The sequence below is a fragment of the Vigna umbellata genome, chromosome 9 (assembly GCF_029865625.1).
Source record: "Vigna umbellata cultivar VRB3 chromosome 9, Vumbellata_1.0, whole genome shotgun sequence".
In the NCBI taxonomy this organism is placed as follows: domain Eukaryota; kingdom Viridiplantae; phylum Streptophyta; class Magnoliopsida; order Fabales; family Fabaceae; genus Vigna; species Vigna umbellata.
Window position 1 is genome coordinate 37,074,329 of NC_142173.1, and position 16,906 is coordinate 37,091,234.

A 16,906-nucleotide genomic window follows, 5' to 3' on the forward strand; every position below is an offset into this window, starting at 1 on the left:
ATGGAAGAAAGTGTAGAACTCCTTTGTGTTGGTTCCAAGAAGGTGAGACTGCATTAACCGGACCTGAATTAATCCAACAAACAACCGAGAAGGTGAAATTAATTCAAGAACGATTGAAGACGTCTCAAAGCAGGCAGAAATCGTATGCTGATAAGAGAAGAAGACCCTTAGAGTTTGCTGCTGGAGATCACGTGTTCCTCAGGCTGAATCCAATCACTGGAGTGGGGAGAGTTCTTCGTCCAAAGAAGCTATCACCTAAGTACGTTGGACCTTATCAAATTCTGAAGAAGATTGGATCAGTTGCGTATGAACTGGCTTTACCACCTCAACTGTCCAACCTTCATCCAGTCTTTCATGTTTCACAACTCCGGAAATATATAGCTGATCCATCACATGTACTGGAGTTAGAAGACATCCAAATTCGCCCAGACAGGACACTGGAGATGCAACCTGTTTGTGTGGAAGACAGCCGCACCAGACTCTACAAAGGCAAAGATGTTCGTCTCGTAAAAGTGGTGTGGAATGCAAAGACTGGTGACTCAACATGGGAGGTTGAAGAGGCTGTGAGAGAATTATACCCGCACCTATTTCCTGGTAAGCCTTAGAATTTCGAGGACGAAAATTTTTTTAGTTAGGGGGAATGTGAAACCCTGATAAATTAATATATACAAATCCATTCTCTGATCACACTTTTAAATGCACTGTGCCACGTCAAATTCCACTCTTTTCCTCTCTGCATGCACTAATGCCATCTGTCACGTGGGAAGCTTCCAAAAGCTGTAGTGGAAATCAGGTGGCAGTATGTGAGTGCACCATCGTTTGACGAGGAAGAGAAAAACAATTTCTCTGAAAACACTTCTCTTCCTTCCATGCAATCTTCTTCTTCCTCAAGAAATTCTGGCCTTCCATCTTCTCTGCATTCTCTCTGAACTCTTTCATATTCTCTCTAAGATAACTCACCTTCATCTCCTCCAATCTCATTTCAGACACCGTAGGAAACCTCTCTGCACCGTGAGCATTCTTCTGAACCGAACAGAACTGAGAACTGAACTGGTAAGTTCTCGTCTCTGCACCTTCATCTATTTAGTTCATGCGAACCAATTTCTGGTTGCATGCATGAGTTATAGGTCTGAACCTTATGTCATTTTGGTTTATTAGATTTAGTGAGAATCTTGGAGTGACTCGTTGGGTAGAAAGCCATGAGAGCACTAGAGAAACCATAAGCATTTGGGAGTTCACTGCTAGACCAGGTAAGGGAAGCTTTAGTAATTTAATTTAATACTGGTTTGATTGTATGAAAGCAATGAAATGTACTGGAATGTCTGAACTGCATGAAACAATTTCTGTTTAAGTGTGCATGAATGAGTATGGTTGCATTGGATGTATATTATAAATATCGTTGGAACCGTATGCAGAGAATGAGATGTATGAGTTGTAATGTGATTGATTTTCTGTATGGTTTGGAATGAAAATGATTTGAACTGTATGTTGATGATGATATGTTTGAACTGGAAAAAAATTCTGTATTGATGAGATTGTAATACGAATTCTGTAATGTATGAAATTTATGGTGAAGATGAAATTTTTAAAGTTCAAATCATATGAAATCTGTGAAATTATCGTGTTTGAAAAATCTGGAAATTTTATCTTCTCTGATTGATCATGTACGCTCGTTGTTGAACGGTCTTATACCGTTCGGTTTCTCTGGAAAATCACTTAGAATAAGGGTTCTTTCATTTGGAAAGGACTCTGATTAAGAACGAGCGTTATTGGTGTCAAGAGTTAAGTGTGAGCGTTCGGCTTGGCTTAGCTTGTACCACGATTGAAAATAAATTGAAGTATAGTTAGGACGTTCGGTTTTGTTTACCAGCGTTCGTCATAAGCAGCGCTTAGTATTAGACTGAGCGTTCGTCCAAAGGAACTCTCGGTCTTAGATTGAGCGTTCGTCCTAGTTAGCGTTCGGTCTGATACCGAACGTCCGTTCAGATGAGCGTTCGTTCTATTTGGTGCTCGGTCATTGACCTAGCGTTCGTCCTAAGGAGGGTTCAGTTTCTACTGAACGCTCGTCCTTATCATTGCTCGTGAGCGAATTTCACAGCGTTCGTTCAATTTATTAATTAACGTTCGGTCTTTGACTGGCAGTGTTCGTTTCCGAATTTACTAATGCTCTGATTATTTATTTGAAATCATTTAAACTGTGATGGTCCTTTTCATTTAACCTCAAGTCTTTATACTTAGAATTTTCCTAAGTATTATTTGGATCTTTTAGACTCAATTTCAATTAAATTAGTCAATTGTCTCAACGTCTGTGAATGAATAATGGTGCGTTTCTTTTGTTCAGAAACGTGATAGCAGTGTACTGTAATACAATCATCTGAATCTATTAAATGATAAACTTTGTTTAAATTAAGAGAGTGGAACATAGAATGAAAATGTGAATAAGAGAACTGGTTAATATGTGCGAATGGTATTTGAATGAATTTTATGGGATTGGATTGTGAATGAGCGTTCCAAGGAGGAACGTCTCCATGATGTGAATATGAGAAGTAGTGTAGTATGACCATGGTAAAGCTGCTGATGGCTGTTTATCCTGATATTCCGTGAGTGCTCATCCTCATGTAGAGGGGAGTAGGTCATGTGTGGGAATGGCAGGAGGCCCTAGTCCTATTGAGTACTTTGGACTGATAGGGTTAACCTCGGGTGGCAGCTGATGGATGTTTCCAGTTACCACACCACCTGGGTGCAAAAACGCCTGTAGATACATGGCTTCATACAGTCCGGACAGTCTTTAATTATGAGAATTTGGATAATTTACTGTATGCGAGAAAATATATCTAATGTGGTATGAAATGTATGATTGATTTACTATGTTAAAATATGTTGATTGTATAAATTAAATTACCTAAGCTTACCCTTGCGTTTTCCTTGTGTTGTCTACTGTTTCTGTATGTCCGTCTTGTCAATGCAATGATCATCCGTTGTGGATGTGAGCAGATGGTGAGATACCTCTGGAAACAATGCTGGAAGAAGAAAATTTGGAGGATGCCAACTTGGTAGAAGTTGAGGTTAAAGCTGAGCAGTAGAGCGCTCGTCCTGTGGCAGTTGCTAATCTTTCTGTATAGTATTTTGGGACGTTAGGTGTATAGTTTTGCAGAACGTTCGTCCAGGGACTCATTTTATTTTTTTTTGTAGATCCTGAACGCTGTAACTGTAGTACGTTCAGTTTTAAATTTTGAGCAGCTGTTGTAAATATTAAGACTGCACTGTAATTTCAGTAAATGTGATTAGTTCTGATTAATGGTAATTACTATTTATTGGGATGTTACATGATCAAATTTTCTATATATTTTTAAATTGAATGTTATTTAAGTTTTGGTTAATTAGAGAATGTAGTTGTTATATTGTTTCACTATTTTGTTTATTTATGTCTACCTGTTAAGAAATGTTAGTTATTATAATTAATTAAAAATAATATTAGTTACTTTTATATTTTCATTAAAACATGTTAAATAATGAAGTTGTAATTTTCTCTAATGATTTTCATAACCTACAAAAATCATCGTTACTATGATTATTGATGTAAGTAATAACAACGGGTTTTCATCATCCAGTATGTTCTAAATTAGAGTTTTAATAAAAATCATTTATAATTTTACCTTAATCATAATATCATATTGTATTAACTTCAAAATTTCACATTTATTAATAATTAACACAAATAACCAAACAAATGACAATACTAAATAACAATCAAGTCACCTAATTCAAAAATATAAAATTTTAAATATTTAACAATTTTATTTATGAAAACAATTAAAAAAAACTTTTAACTTAATTAAACTTTATATTTATCATTATAACCACCATTATTATTGCCTCCAATCTTGCAACATATTTGTGTTTTAATTATGATATACATCAAATATTAAATGTTTATCAAAATCTTATTATATGGTGTTATCTTCTCATGACTATCAAACTAACTCTTATATTTGATTATCATCTAGCACAATACGAGAAACTATTGGGTCATGTACAAAAGAACCAACCAATGGCCTAGACCCGTGAAATAACAAACTAAAAAATATGCAATCCACTCGGACATAAAGGTAAAACCAAAAAAGACGTGCATCACATAATTGGATGTGCAATGGTAATAATAAACCAAAAAACACTATTTCATCGCTTCCAAAATCTCCAATCCACGTTCCCCATTGGGCACCAGCTAATTAGGATGGCAATAAAGTACAAAAATAAACCTACAAACATAAATCTACAAACATGAAGGAATTCCCCAATACCCAACACTAGCTGTTACATTTCCTTTGCATTCAACCTAATATTACTTCCTCCAACAGCATGCGGTGGTCAGTCTCCCATAACCCATTAGGTCAAAATCCTAAATCTCCTCCTTCAGTGTTTCCTCTGCAAAGAAGCCAAAATTGTTAGTTCTCTGTAACAGTACAATGCAATCACGTTGGTTGATAATGCATACACTAAAAAGTCCTTTTTCAAATTAAAAGCCAAGCATAAGGGAGGGGAAAGTGTGTATCTGTTGATGGATAAAACTCAAATTTTCAAATACATACAAAATTTGTGTTGGTGGTGAGCAAATTCCCTCAAGGGGCATTTTTAACTTTATTTCGTATTGTGCGGGTATCATAGTATCACTTTTATTACTGTGTTCAGCACACAGCTCAGAACTATCAGTAAACAACTGTACATATAGTATAACTCTCCATGACCAAAAATTGGTTCGAAAATTACAAAACTAGTCGACAAATAACCAACTCTACACGCTTACTCCAGAGGAATAAGACATTAGTTTATTTAAATAATTTTTTATTACACACAGTGGATATTAGAGCAATCATCAAATAATTTGGTTGGTCATATGCAATGCAGATGCAACAATACATAAACCACATCCACATAATTCGACTTAAACAAAATTTCGTATATGAAGTTCAAAAAAGTAGTCTACAATAATAATAATCATATCATTCATTGATATCAGGGTATATTTAGCTATAACAAGAAAACTTATAGAATCCCAAAAAGGCCCAAATTGCGAAACTTCATGTCCAAACAACAGAAAAACTTCTTTTAAATCTTAATATTATATGAATTTGAAATGACGTTAACGGAGTCCTTAAAAAAAATTACTTAAATTGAAAAAAGAGCCACCCACTTTGGCAGTTAAAGATTGAACTTTAAGCCTCCCAGTATCGAGCCCTTCCTTCACCTCTTTCAACAACGCCGCAAGTTTAGGCGATTCTCTGCGAAAAACGACAAGATTTTTAAAAGATAAAGGCTCCAGTTTATTACTTGCGTATCAGAAAATTTGAAGCAAACACAAATTGATGCACGTTCAAGGAAGAGGAACAATTTAAAAAAACCTACTCTTCCTTGATAATGTCATCATCTAAATGCTTCGCACTGTTTTCCATGACTTGAAGTGATTTTAGTCGGTGATAAAGGATCTAATCGGTGGAGAATGGTCGTGAAGCAGAGACGAATATGTGGTTCGGTGGATCTGGCAGACGTGAGGAGTTTGAGATTCTGAGGTGAAGAATCTCATGAGAAAAATGACTCGGAGGCTTCGTTCATGAGGAAATTGTGAGAGCGAGATATGAGGTTTGTGGTTCACATGTGAGGAAAGGCGAGAATGAAGCGTGGCTGATAAGGTTGATGACGCGACGAGAAGAGATGTGCCTGCGAGGAGAGCTGACGATGATTTTCTATAATCTCCAATCCTGAACCTTCTTTTTGTAGGAATGTGAGTGATTAAAATTTGATAGAAACAGAAATTAAATTATTGATGAAGAAAGGTTAAGGGGAAAAATGAACGGAGAGGGAGCGAGAAAGATTCAACGACCAAAGACAGAGAGAAGGTGACGGCTTCTTGGCGGTGGATGGTATTGAGAGTGAGATACTGCGGCGGATGAAGGGATTTGCGAAACTCAGAACGGGGCAAGATGGGTGCCCAAAGAAACCTTTTTTTCTTAAAAGAACAATATTTTAGGAAAATGATACTTGAACAACCTCTTTTGACAACATTTAGACACGGGACAGGTGTCTAAATGGGAGTGGTCCACGCGGAAAATCAATTTGAAAATGAAATCTGACGTGGAAAGGGGGTGGGCAGGGTTTTCAAGACGTGCCTTTCAAATTTGAAATTCATTTTTGGAAGAATTGTAGAGAGAGAAGCGCGAAGGTTGAGAGGGAGAGTGTGACCTAGAGAGAGGCCGAAAGAGTTGGAGAAAGGGCGTTCGAGAGAGAGAGGTTCGACGGAGTGCTTGCCGGAGTGAAACAAAATAGTGAAACAATATAACAACTACATTATCTAATTAACCAAAACTTAAATAACATTCAATTTAAAAATATATAGAAAATTTGATCACATAATAAATCGGACTCAATTGAAAATTCTTCTCATGAGAAACTAATATAATAATGAGATAATACTAATAATAATGAGAATAGTGATGATAATCCTAAGGATAATGATGAGGATAAGAATAATTATGGTGACAATGAGAAAAAAAGGGTGAGAGTGAGTGTAGTAATGTTGATAGATTTGATGGTTATTGCTTGTTGTAACATCCCAAAATATAGTAATTACCATAAATTAGAATTAATTACAATTAACAATAAACAGCAACAGTCTTACATTAATCCAGAATCAAAAGCCGAACGGCATCAGTATAGGGAACGCGTATAACGCATACGAATGAAACCAAGAGTAAACGTTCTCAGATAAATTCACTAACGTACGTCAAAATACAGTCAGAGATGGATAAGACGAACGGCCTTACAAAATAATTGGCCGAACGTTCATACTATACTAACACGCACAGTACTATTCTAACGAGCACTCTAAGGCTCGGCCTTTACTTCAACCTCCACCAGGTTAGCTTCATCCAAATTTTCTTCTTCCAGCACTTGCTCAAGGGACGTACCATCATCTGCTCACATCCACAACGGATGATCATTGCATTTGACAAGACGGAGGTACATATACAAGACAACACAATGGAAATGCAAGGGTAAGCTTATAATATTTAATTTATACAATAATCACATACATTTACCAATCAATCCACTCAAACAACATGTAAGCTTATCAATCCACAATCATATAGATACGTATATAAAAGACAGACCGTCCGGACTGTATGAACCGTGTAGCTACAGGCGTCCTTGCACCCGAGTGTGGTGTGGTAACTGTATTGCACTCGACAGCTGCCACTCGAGGTTAACTCTATCCAAAGTACCCCTAAGGAATAGAGCCTCCTGCCATTCCCACACATGAGTACTCCCTTCTACGTGAAGACGAGTATCACGGAATATCAGGATGGACCAAGCCAGCATTAGCATGCCCACAGTCATACTTTACAAAACTTCAATAATCAATCATATCTGAGACGTTCCTCCTTGGAACGCTCGTAAAAATCCGTTTCCAATAATTCGTTCAAAATATCATTCGTCCATATCAAACATTTCTCATATTCACATTTTCATTCTGTGTTCCACTCTCTTAAATTCACGAACGTTCATCACTCAATCAATAGGGACTAACATTTTACAGTACTCCTACATCCTCGTTTCTGAACAAAAGAAACGAACCATTTATCCACTTAATACGTTTCAACACTAAAGATTTTGAATGTACTGATCTTAGAAGATATGGATGATACTTAGAAAAATTTTAAGTATAAAGACTCCAGGTAGAATCCAAAGGATACAGTCAGTAAGAAAATATTTAGATACACAACCAATTATGATTTGATTTCAGAAAACAACACTGCCAGTCAACGAACGAAAGTTAATTAACAATTTGGACGAACGCCAGTTACGTTCACTCAGAATTCAATGATAAGGACGAGCGTTCAGTTATAAAACCGAACCCTCCTTGGACGAACGCTGGGTCAATGACCGAGCCCAAATCAGAACGAACGCTTGGTATAAACCGAGCGCTATCTAGGACGAACGCTTCGGTATAAGACCGAGCGCCAATTGGGACGAACGTTCAATATAATGACAAACGCTCTGTAAAACGAACGTTCGACACAAGGTCGAACGCCATTAAGGACGAACGCTCGACTTAAGGCCGAACGTCATTGAGGACGAACGCTCGACTTAAGGCCGAACGTCACGTATTTATAAAGTTTCAAATATTTATCTATACTGAGCTGAACCGAACGCTCATTTACAAAAATGGGGACGCTCGTTCTCGGGCAGAATTATTTCCAATTGAAAGAATTCCAATTTAAGTTATTTTAATGAAAACCAAACGGTCTAATACCGTACAGTGACGAGCGTCATTTTAGCAAAAGGGAATGATCTAAAATCTCAGATTTTCACAAGCTTAACAGAATTTTCCAGATTTCAAATTTATAAACTTTATACTTTCGTTTCCAGATTTAATTCACCTCAAACATTCTCATCATACAGATTTCAACATTTTAATCATTCCAACCACACAATAACCATACTCCATTCATACATAATCAAATCAACATGCATTTAAATCAAATTCAACATCAAATATAATTCATACAAGCAGTGTTCGTTCATGACAGATCCATCCAAACCAGAATTCATATCAGATATCAGTAACCATTCATAACAGCTCAACTTCATATTTTTCACACATGCAAATCCAGATTTCACAACAACGAGTACAAATTAAACATATAAACTTCCCTTACCCGGATTAGAATTCAAGTTTGTCCTAGAAGTAAAAATGGCTTTGTCCAACTAAGCTTTCCTCACGTTCTTGACTCTTCCAAACAAAAATCTAACCATGGAACACAGAACACTTAGAATACATGCTTGCATGTATGAAAAACTCTATTTTTCCAGAAACCTAAGGACGAACTACAGTAAGGAGACTTACCAGGTTGGATTTAATTTCTGTTCGGTCCAAAATGAAGATCACAACTGGACGAACACTCCTACGGTGCTGAAATCGTGATTGGAGAAGAGATATAAGTTTTTACAGTAAAAAGGAAGTTCACTGGTTCAAGAGAGAAGTTGGAGAATATGAAAGGGTGAATTTCAGAGGTTGAAGATGAGTTCGTGTAAGTGAAAGTGTGTTTTCGAAAAGTCTGATTTTGTTAAACTAACGTTAAATTGGAAGAACGTGTCACAGGCGCACCTCTAGTTGCGGCAAGAATATCCATTAATTGCCTTTGCGTGTTTTCAGAATTGACACGCGAGGCCTCCAAACCTTGCATAGCAGCTTGGTTTTGCTGCATCAGGGTGGCGTTCTGCTCCAGCAACGTTGTGTTCTGTTGATGCAGCCTTTCAACCACGGTTTCCAACAACCTAGTGTTGCTGGACGTATCGGACTCATTCGGTTGGGGAGGAGGAGGAAGTCTAGGCGCCATTAGTTCTCTGGATCAGAGAAAAACGAGCGTTAGTAATGTTCAAGAGTTAAAAAATAACTCATTAACACATAATAAGCACACAGCAAAACGTAGTGCACTCATAACCTACAGTGTTCCTTAAAAAGGACAAAACTGCTCTGATACCACTAATGTAACATCCCAAAATACAGTAATTACCATAATTGAGAATTAATTACAATTAACAGTAACATAAACAGTCTTTGCATTACTCAGGATTAAAAGCCAAATGGCATCAGTACAAAAGAACGCTCAAGAACGCATACAAGAGAAAACCTGGAACGGACGTCCTTAGATAAATAAAACAACGTGCGTCAAAATAGAATGATAGATGATTAAGACGAACAGCCTTATAAAATACTTGGCCGAACATTCAAACTACAATAACATTTACAATTCTATTCTAACGAGCGCTCTAAGGCTCGACCTTCACTTCAACTTCTACCAGATTAGCTTCATCCAAATTTTCTTCTTCCAGCATTTGCTCAAGGGATGCACCACCATCTGCTCACATCCACAACGGATGATCATTGCATTTTGACAAGACGAAAGTACATGGACAGTAGACAACACAATGGAAATGCAAGGGTAAGCTTATAATATTTAATTTATACAATCAACACATACATTTACATTTCAATTCACATATACGACATGTAACTTATCAAATAACAATCATAGAAATACGTATATAAGACAGACCGTCCGGACTGTATGAACCATGTAGTTACAAGCGTCCTTGCACCCGAGTGGTGTAGTAACTGATCAAATCTCCCAGCTGCCACTCGAGGTTAACCCTATCTGTCCGAAGTACTCAATGGACTAGGGCCTCCTGCCACTCCCACGCATGACTACCCCCTTCTACTTGAAGAGGAGTATCACGGAATATCAGGATGGACCGCGAGGCTTAACTTATCCAGGTTCATACTTTACCAAATTTCACATTCAACACATCTGAGACGTTCCTCCTTGAAACGCTCGTTCAAATTCCACAATCGTATAATTCATTAATACAGTGTTCGAACATCTTAACATTTCATGTTTATAATATTTTCATTCTTTGTTCCACTCTCTGAAAAAGACGGACGTTCAACTTTCAAAAGGAAGAGGTCGTACGTTAGAACCGGATTTAAAAGAACTTATTAAAATCATAAGGACTTCAGAATAAAAGATCAACTCTAGAATATTTTTAAATAATAAGGAGTCAGATTATCTCAATTTAGATGAATAGACATTAAAGAGAATAATTGAGTATATAAGGAACTTTGGATTCGAAAGGAACAGGTTACCAGTCAAAGACCGGACGCGCAAAAATATAAAATTTTCAAATGTTTGGACGAACGCTATTTACGTTTGGTAAGGAATTAAAGAAAATGACGAACGTTCGGTTTAAGACCGAACTCTTTATTAAAGCGAACGCTCGGTATATGACCGAGCACAAATCATGACGAACGCTTGGCAAAAGGCCGAGCGCTCTTTAGGACGAACGCTCAATATGGAACCGAGCGCTCTTTAGGACGAACGCTCAATATGGAATTGAGCGCTCTTTAGGACGAACGCTCAGTATAAGACCGAGCGTTACTTATTTATAAAGTTTCAAATATTTATAAACATCTAAGCTGCACGAACGCTCAGACATTCAATTGGGGACGCTCGTTCACGAGCAGAATTCTTTCCAAATGAAGGAATCCCATTCTAGTTATTTTAAGGAAAACCGAGCGGTCTATGACCGTACGATGACGAGCGTCATTTATCAAAGGGAAGATTTAAAGTTTCAGATTTTTCAACCTTAACAGAATTTTCCAGATTTCAAATTTATAAACTTTATAACTTTCATTCCAGATTTAATTCACCTTAAATATCATCATCATATAGATCTCAACATTTTAATCATTCCAACTATACAATAACCATACTCCATTCATATGTAACCAAATCAACATGCATTTCAATCAAAATCAACACATATATAATACATACAAACAGTGCTTGTTCATGACAGATCAACCAAAACCAGAAATCATATCAGATATCAGTAATCTTCCATAACAGCTCAAACTTCAGATTTATCATACATGCAAATCAGAACATATAACATACAGTATAAATTAAACATATAAGCTTCCCTTACCTGGTCTAGCAGGGAACTCCCTACGCGAACGTTTGTTAACTTGTCCAAACAAAATTTCCTACCCGCAACGTGATTCTCAAGTGTTTCACTAACTCTAACCAAAAAGAACGAAGGAGAACTTAGTGTATATTCTAACATGCAGCTGCATCAAGTTCGCATGCAACTCAGAAAAGGGTTTCTAGGGTTTGAAAGCTTACCGGATGCAGAATTCTAATATGTTCGGTTCCAGTGAAAGCTCACGACGCCGTGAACGTTCCTACGGTTTCAGAAAGTTGATTGGAGTTGAAAGAAATGAGTAATGGTAGAGAGAAGATGAAGGTTCTTAGAGAGAAGTTGGAGAAAAATGGAGGTTTTAGATTCTGAGGAAGAAGATGAATGGTGCAGGTGAGCGGAAGGGTTTTCGAAGATCACTTTTGTTCCTTCCAATTCCAGACGAATGAGCGTCTCACTTTCGGACACCTGCACCTCCACTCTGACTTCCGAAACTTCCAACGTGACAAGTGGCATGCGTGCATGCAGCGCTTGGTGCGTTTTTAATGCACTGAGTGTGTGACGTGGTGCGTGTTTCAGAGAATGATGTGGCACGGTTTTCAGTGCACAGCAGAGGGATTTAGCAGATTTGAAGTGGGCTTTAATGAGATAAGCATTGATTATAGTGTGCATTAATTTGATTTAACACAGAATTATTATTGCTAATTATATAGGGTTTTACATTCTCCCTAACTACAAAAATTTTCGTCCTCGAAAATTCAGAAATTACATGTAAATAAGTGCGGATACAAATCCTTCATTGCACTCTCCACCTCCCACGTTGAATCTTCAGTTTTAGCGTCCCACACAACTTTCACTAAACGAACGTCTTTTCCCTTGTGTAGCTTAGTGCGAACGTCCTCAATGCGGACTGGTTGCAACTCCAGCGTTCGGTTCGGTTGTAGTTGAATGTCTTCCAGCTCTAAGACATGAGAGGGATTAGCTATATACTTCCTAAGTTGAGACACATGGAAGACCGGATGCAGATTTGATAGTTGAGGAGGCAAGGCAAGTTCATAAGCTACTGGTCCAATCTTCTTTAAAATCTGGTACGGCCCTATGAACTTGGGAGACAGCTTCTTTGGACGAACGACTCTCCCTACTCCAGTGATCGGATTTAGTCTCAGAAACACGTGGTCTCCTGCAGCAAACTCCAATGGTCTTCTTCTCCTATCCGCATAGGATTTCTGCCTGCTCAAGGACGTCTTCAATCTATCTTGGATCAATTTAACTTTCTCGGTTGTTTGCTGGATGAGTTCAGGTCCAGTTAGCACGTTCTCTCCCTCTTGGAACCAGCAAAGTGGCGTTCGGCATTTCCTCCCATAGAGAGCTTCAAACGGCGCCATTCCAATGCTAGACTGGAAGCTATTGTTGTACGTGAACTCCACCAGTGGCAAGACCTCATCCCATGCGCCTAAGTGGTCTAGGACGCACGTCCTCAGTAAATCTTCTAGCGTCTGAATGGTACGTTCGGATTGGCCGTCCGTTTGCGGATGATATGCTGAACTCATCTGCAGCTTGCTCCCCAACTCGCCTTGTAATGATTGCCAAAACCGAGATGTGAATCTCGTGTCTCGGTCAGAAATGATGCTTGAAGGCACTCCATGAAGACGAACGATCTCCTTGATATATAACTTGGCCAAATTTGTCATGGACATCTTCAGATTCACGGCCAAGAAGTGAGCGCTTTTAGTCAATCTATCCACGATCACCCAAATCGAATCATGATTCCTAACCGTTCGTGGTAGATGAGTCACGAAGTCCATGGAGATGCTATCCCACTTCCATTCTGGAATTTCCAACTGTTGAAGCAATCCTCCTGGTCGTTGGTGTTCGGCCTTAGCACGTTGACACGTCAAACAGATGCTACAAAACGAGCGATATCACTCTTCATTCCAGGCCACCAGAACGAACGCCTAAGATCTTGGTACATCTTAGTCATACCGGGATGTATGCTAAGACGACTATGATGTGCCTCTTCTAAAATAATCCGCTTCAGCTCTCCATCATTAGGAATGCACGTTCTACCAAGGTAACGTAGCATACCGTCCGTCCCAGCATTAAACTCCTTGGCTTTGTCTGAACCGAGCGCGCCAAAGATCTTCACCAGCTCCTCATCCTCACGTTGCTTCATCCGGATACGATCAAATACATTGCTTGATATTCTAAGGTTACAGCACTTGATGCTGTTCGTTTCCAACTCAAACTGTAACCTTAGATCCCTGAAACTCTCCACTAAGTGCAGCTCCTTTACCATCATTAACGAGACATGCACTGTCTTCCTGCTTAGAGCGTCCGCCACTACATTGGCCTTCCCAGGATGATAGAGCAACTCAAACTCATAGTCTTTCAAAAATTCTAACCAACGCCTCTGCCTCATGTTTAATTCCTTCTGATCAAATAAGTATTTGAGGCTCTTGTGATCACTGAAGACTTGGAATGTAGATCCGTACAGGTAGTGCCTCCAAATCTTCAGTGCAAAAACGACCGCTGCCAATTCCAGGTCGTGTGTTGGATAGTTACGCTCATGAACCTTCAATTGACGAGACGCGTACGCTACCGCCCGCCTCTCTTGCATGAGCACACAACCCAACCCTTGATGAGAAGCGTCACAGTACACTTCAAAGGGCTTGGACGTGTCCGAATGACTAGTACAGGAGCGCTCGTCAACTTCACTTTCAGCTCTTGGAAACGCTCCTCGCACAAGTCAGTCCAAGCGAACGGCTGGTCTTTCCTTGTAAGCTGCGTCAGTGGTGCTACTATCTTAGAAAACCCTTCAATGAAACGCCTATAGTAGCCCGCAAGACCAACGAAGCTTCTCACCTCCGTGACTGAACGCGGACGTTCCCATTCCATAACCGCTCGTACCTTTGCTGGGTCTACCGAGATCCCTCCAGCGGACACAATATGACCCAGAAACTGCACCTCCTTCATCCAGAATTCGCACTTGGACAGTTTTGCATACAACTCCTTTTCCCTCAACACGCTCAGCACTGCCCTCAAGTGTTCTTCATGTTCAGCTTGCGTCTTAGAGTAGATGAGAATATCATCTATAAAAACGACCACAAACTTGTCCAAGTATGGCCGGAAGATGCGGTTCATATAATCCATGAACACTGCAGGAGCGTTCGTTACTCCAAATGGCATCACTACATACTCGTAGTGTCCATAACGCGACCTGAAAGCAGTCTTCTGGATGTCGTCCTCCTTCACCCTGATTTGGTGATATCCCGAACGCAAATCAATCTTAGAGAACACCGTTGCCCCATGCAGTTGATCCAACAAATCATCAATCCTTGGCAACGGGTATTTGTTCTTGATGGTCAGCTTGTTCAATTGCCTGTAGTCTATACATAACCGAGAGCTGCCATCCTTCTTCTTCACTAAGAGCACAGGCGCTCCCCAGGGTGATACGCTCGGCCTTATGAATTGCTGCTTCTCCATCAGTTCTTCAATCTGCTTTTTGAGTTCAACCAACTCTGCAGGCGCCATACGGTATGGTTGAACAGATATAGGGGCTGCTGTGGTCACCAGATCAATGGTGAATTCAACCTCACGCACAGGTGGTAGTCCAGGGATCTCTTCTGGAAAGACATCCTGGAATTCGTCCACAACCGTTCGTCCTCCAGTGCACTTAATGGACGAACGCTCAAAACTCTCATCCGCATTCTCTCGATCTTCATGCGTCATGATCAAGAAACAAGCCGCGCCCTCCATAATGTCCTCTTTCAATTGACCGAGCGTCACACTTAACTCCTCTTCATCTTCTTCAGGAAAAATTAACTCCTTGGCTCCACAATCTATGAGAATGTGGTTGGCAGCCAACCAATCCATCCCTAGAATTATTTCCAAGTCTTCAAAGGTAAACAGATTAAGTTCACCTTATAGCTATGCCCCTCAACCACAATAGGACATCTAATGCACACGGTAGATGTCCTAAGCTCTCCAGCCGCTGGTGTTGATACCACCAAGTCGAACTGCATATCTCTCTCCACAATTCCCAGCCTTTCAACACACGCCTTCGAGATGAAGGAGTGCGTCGCCCCAGAATCAAATAACACACAGCAAGGTATTCCATGAACTAGGCAGGTACCAGTGACGAGCGTACCTGAGCTCGCTGCCTCCGCTCCAGTGATTGCATATACCCGTCCAGTAGCTTGGGCTCGACCACCTCTTCCTTGTTGATTTCTCCCAGCGTTCGGTGGCCTCATTACTGCGCGTCCGCCCATGTTGCACTCGTTCTCCAGATGGCCATTTCGCCTACACCGAGTGCAATATTTTACTCCAACTAGTTGAGGACACGACGAACGATAATGTGGCCCTCCACACTTGTAACATACAATGCTACCTTGCTGCCCAGACTGTCCGGCAGGAACCAAGGCTTGAGATCCACTCGTGTTGGCTGCTGGACGAGCGTAAGGAGATCCTCTCTGATTCACATTTCCCCTTGAGACAATCGGCCCCCTTACTGTTTGCTGTTTCTTGTGCCTTTCCGCCTCTGCCAAGTTCTTCTCCAACACCTTGGCCCTCTCAACCTAGCAGGAAACGTTCTGATACACAAACTGGAAATCACAACCTTCAGATCACTGCGTAGACCGTTCTCAAATTTTCTGCACTACCACTCCTCACTAGTGGCCATTGTATTGAATCTGACAAGGTGTTTAAACTTGTTGGTGTACTCTGAAACAGACATACCACCTTGAACGAGTTGCAAAAACTCTACCTCCTTTGCAAAACGGACGCTGTCAGGGAAGTACTCTTCATAGAATTTGTTCCTGAACACTTCCCAAGTAACCGGCTGTTGAGCGTCTGTTAGAATGGCTCTGGCGCTCGCCCACCAGTGGCTCGCCTCTCCAGTTAGCAAGTACTCTGTATACGCCAAGCGGTTTTCATCCGGACATCTCTTGGCGTTGAAAATTCTCTCCATATCCCCAGCCACTGGTCAGCTTTGTCCGGTAGACCCTTCCCACTAAACTTGGCAGGGTGATGCTGAAGGAAACTCTCCAAACTCCATTCAGCATTCGGTTGAACAGCGTTTGAAGAAGATGCTCCAGGCGCACCTCTAGTTGCGGCAAGAATATCCATTAATTGCCTTTGCGTGTTTTCAGAATTGACACGCGAGGCCTCCAAACCTTGCATAGCAGCTTGGTTTTGCTGCATCAGGGTGGCGTTCTGCTCCAGCAACGTTGTGTTCTGTTGATGCAGCCTTTCAACCACGGTTTCCAACAACCTAGTGTTGCTGGACGTATCGGACTCATTCGGTTGGGGAGGAGGAGGAAGTCTAGGCGCCATTAGTTCTCTGGATCAGAGAAAAACGAGCGTTAGTAATGTT

At 40.2% G+C, this 16,906-nt stretch overlaps 1 protein-coding gene and 1 long non-coding RNA gene across 3 annotated transcripts; both read right to left on the minus strand.

Annotated features, from left to right (window-relative positions):
* Positions 1-4,131: 4,131 nt before the first annotated feature.
* On the minus strand, positions 4,132-6,207 carry LOC148193411 (uncharacterized). Of its 2 annotated transcripts, XR_015782269.1 has the most exons (3): positions 5,404-5,954; positions 5,192-5,279; positions 4,132-4,425 (listed from the first exon to the last, which is right to left on the minus strand). It is a non-coding gene; the product is annotated as an uncharacterized LOC148193411 (long non-coding RNA). The 2 variants fall into 2 exon arrangements; XR_015782268.1 differs by lacking the exon at positions 4,132-4,425 and having other exon boundaries at positions 4,989-5,279; positions 5,404-6,207.
* Positions 6,208-12,293: 6,086 nt separating this feature from the next.
* On the minus strand, positions 12,294-16,501 carry LOC148193412 (uncharacterized). Its single transcript, XM_088099417.1, has 6 exons — positions 16,229-16,501; positions 15,540-16,109; positions 14,989-15,171; positions 14,398-14,502; positions 13,621-13,945; positions 12,294-12,496 (listed from the first exon to the last, which is right to left on the minus strand). The coding sequence occupies exons 1-6, from the start codon at positions 16,499-16,501 to the stop codon at positions 12,294-12,296; spliced, it is 1,659 nt and encodes a 552-aa protein (XP_087955543.1).
* Between the last annotated feature and the right edge of the window lie 405 nt (positions 16,502-16,906).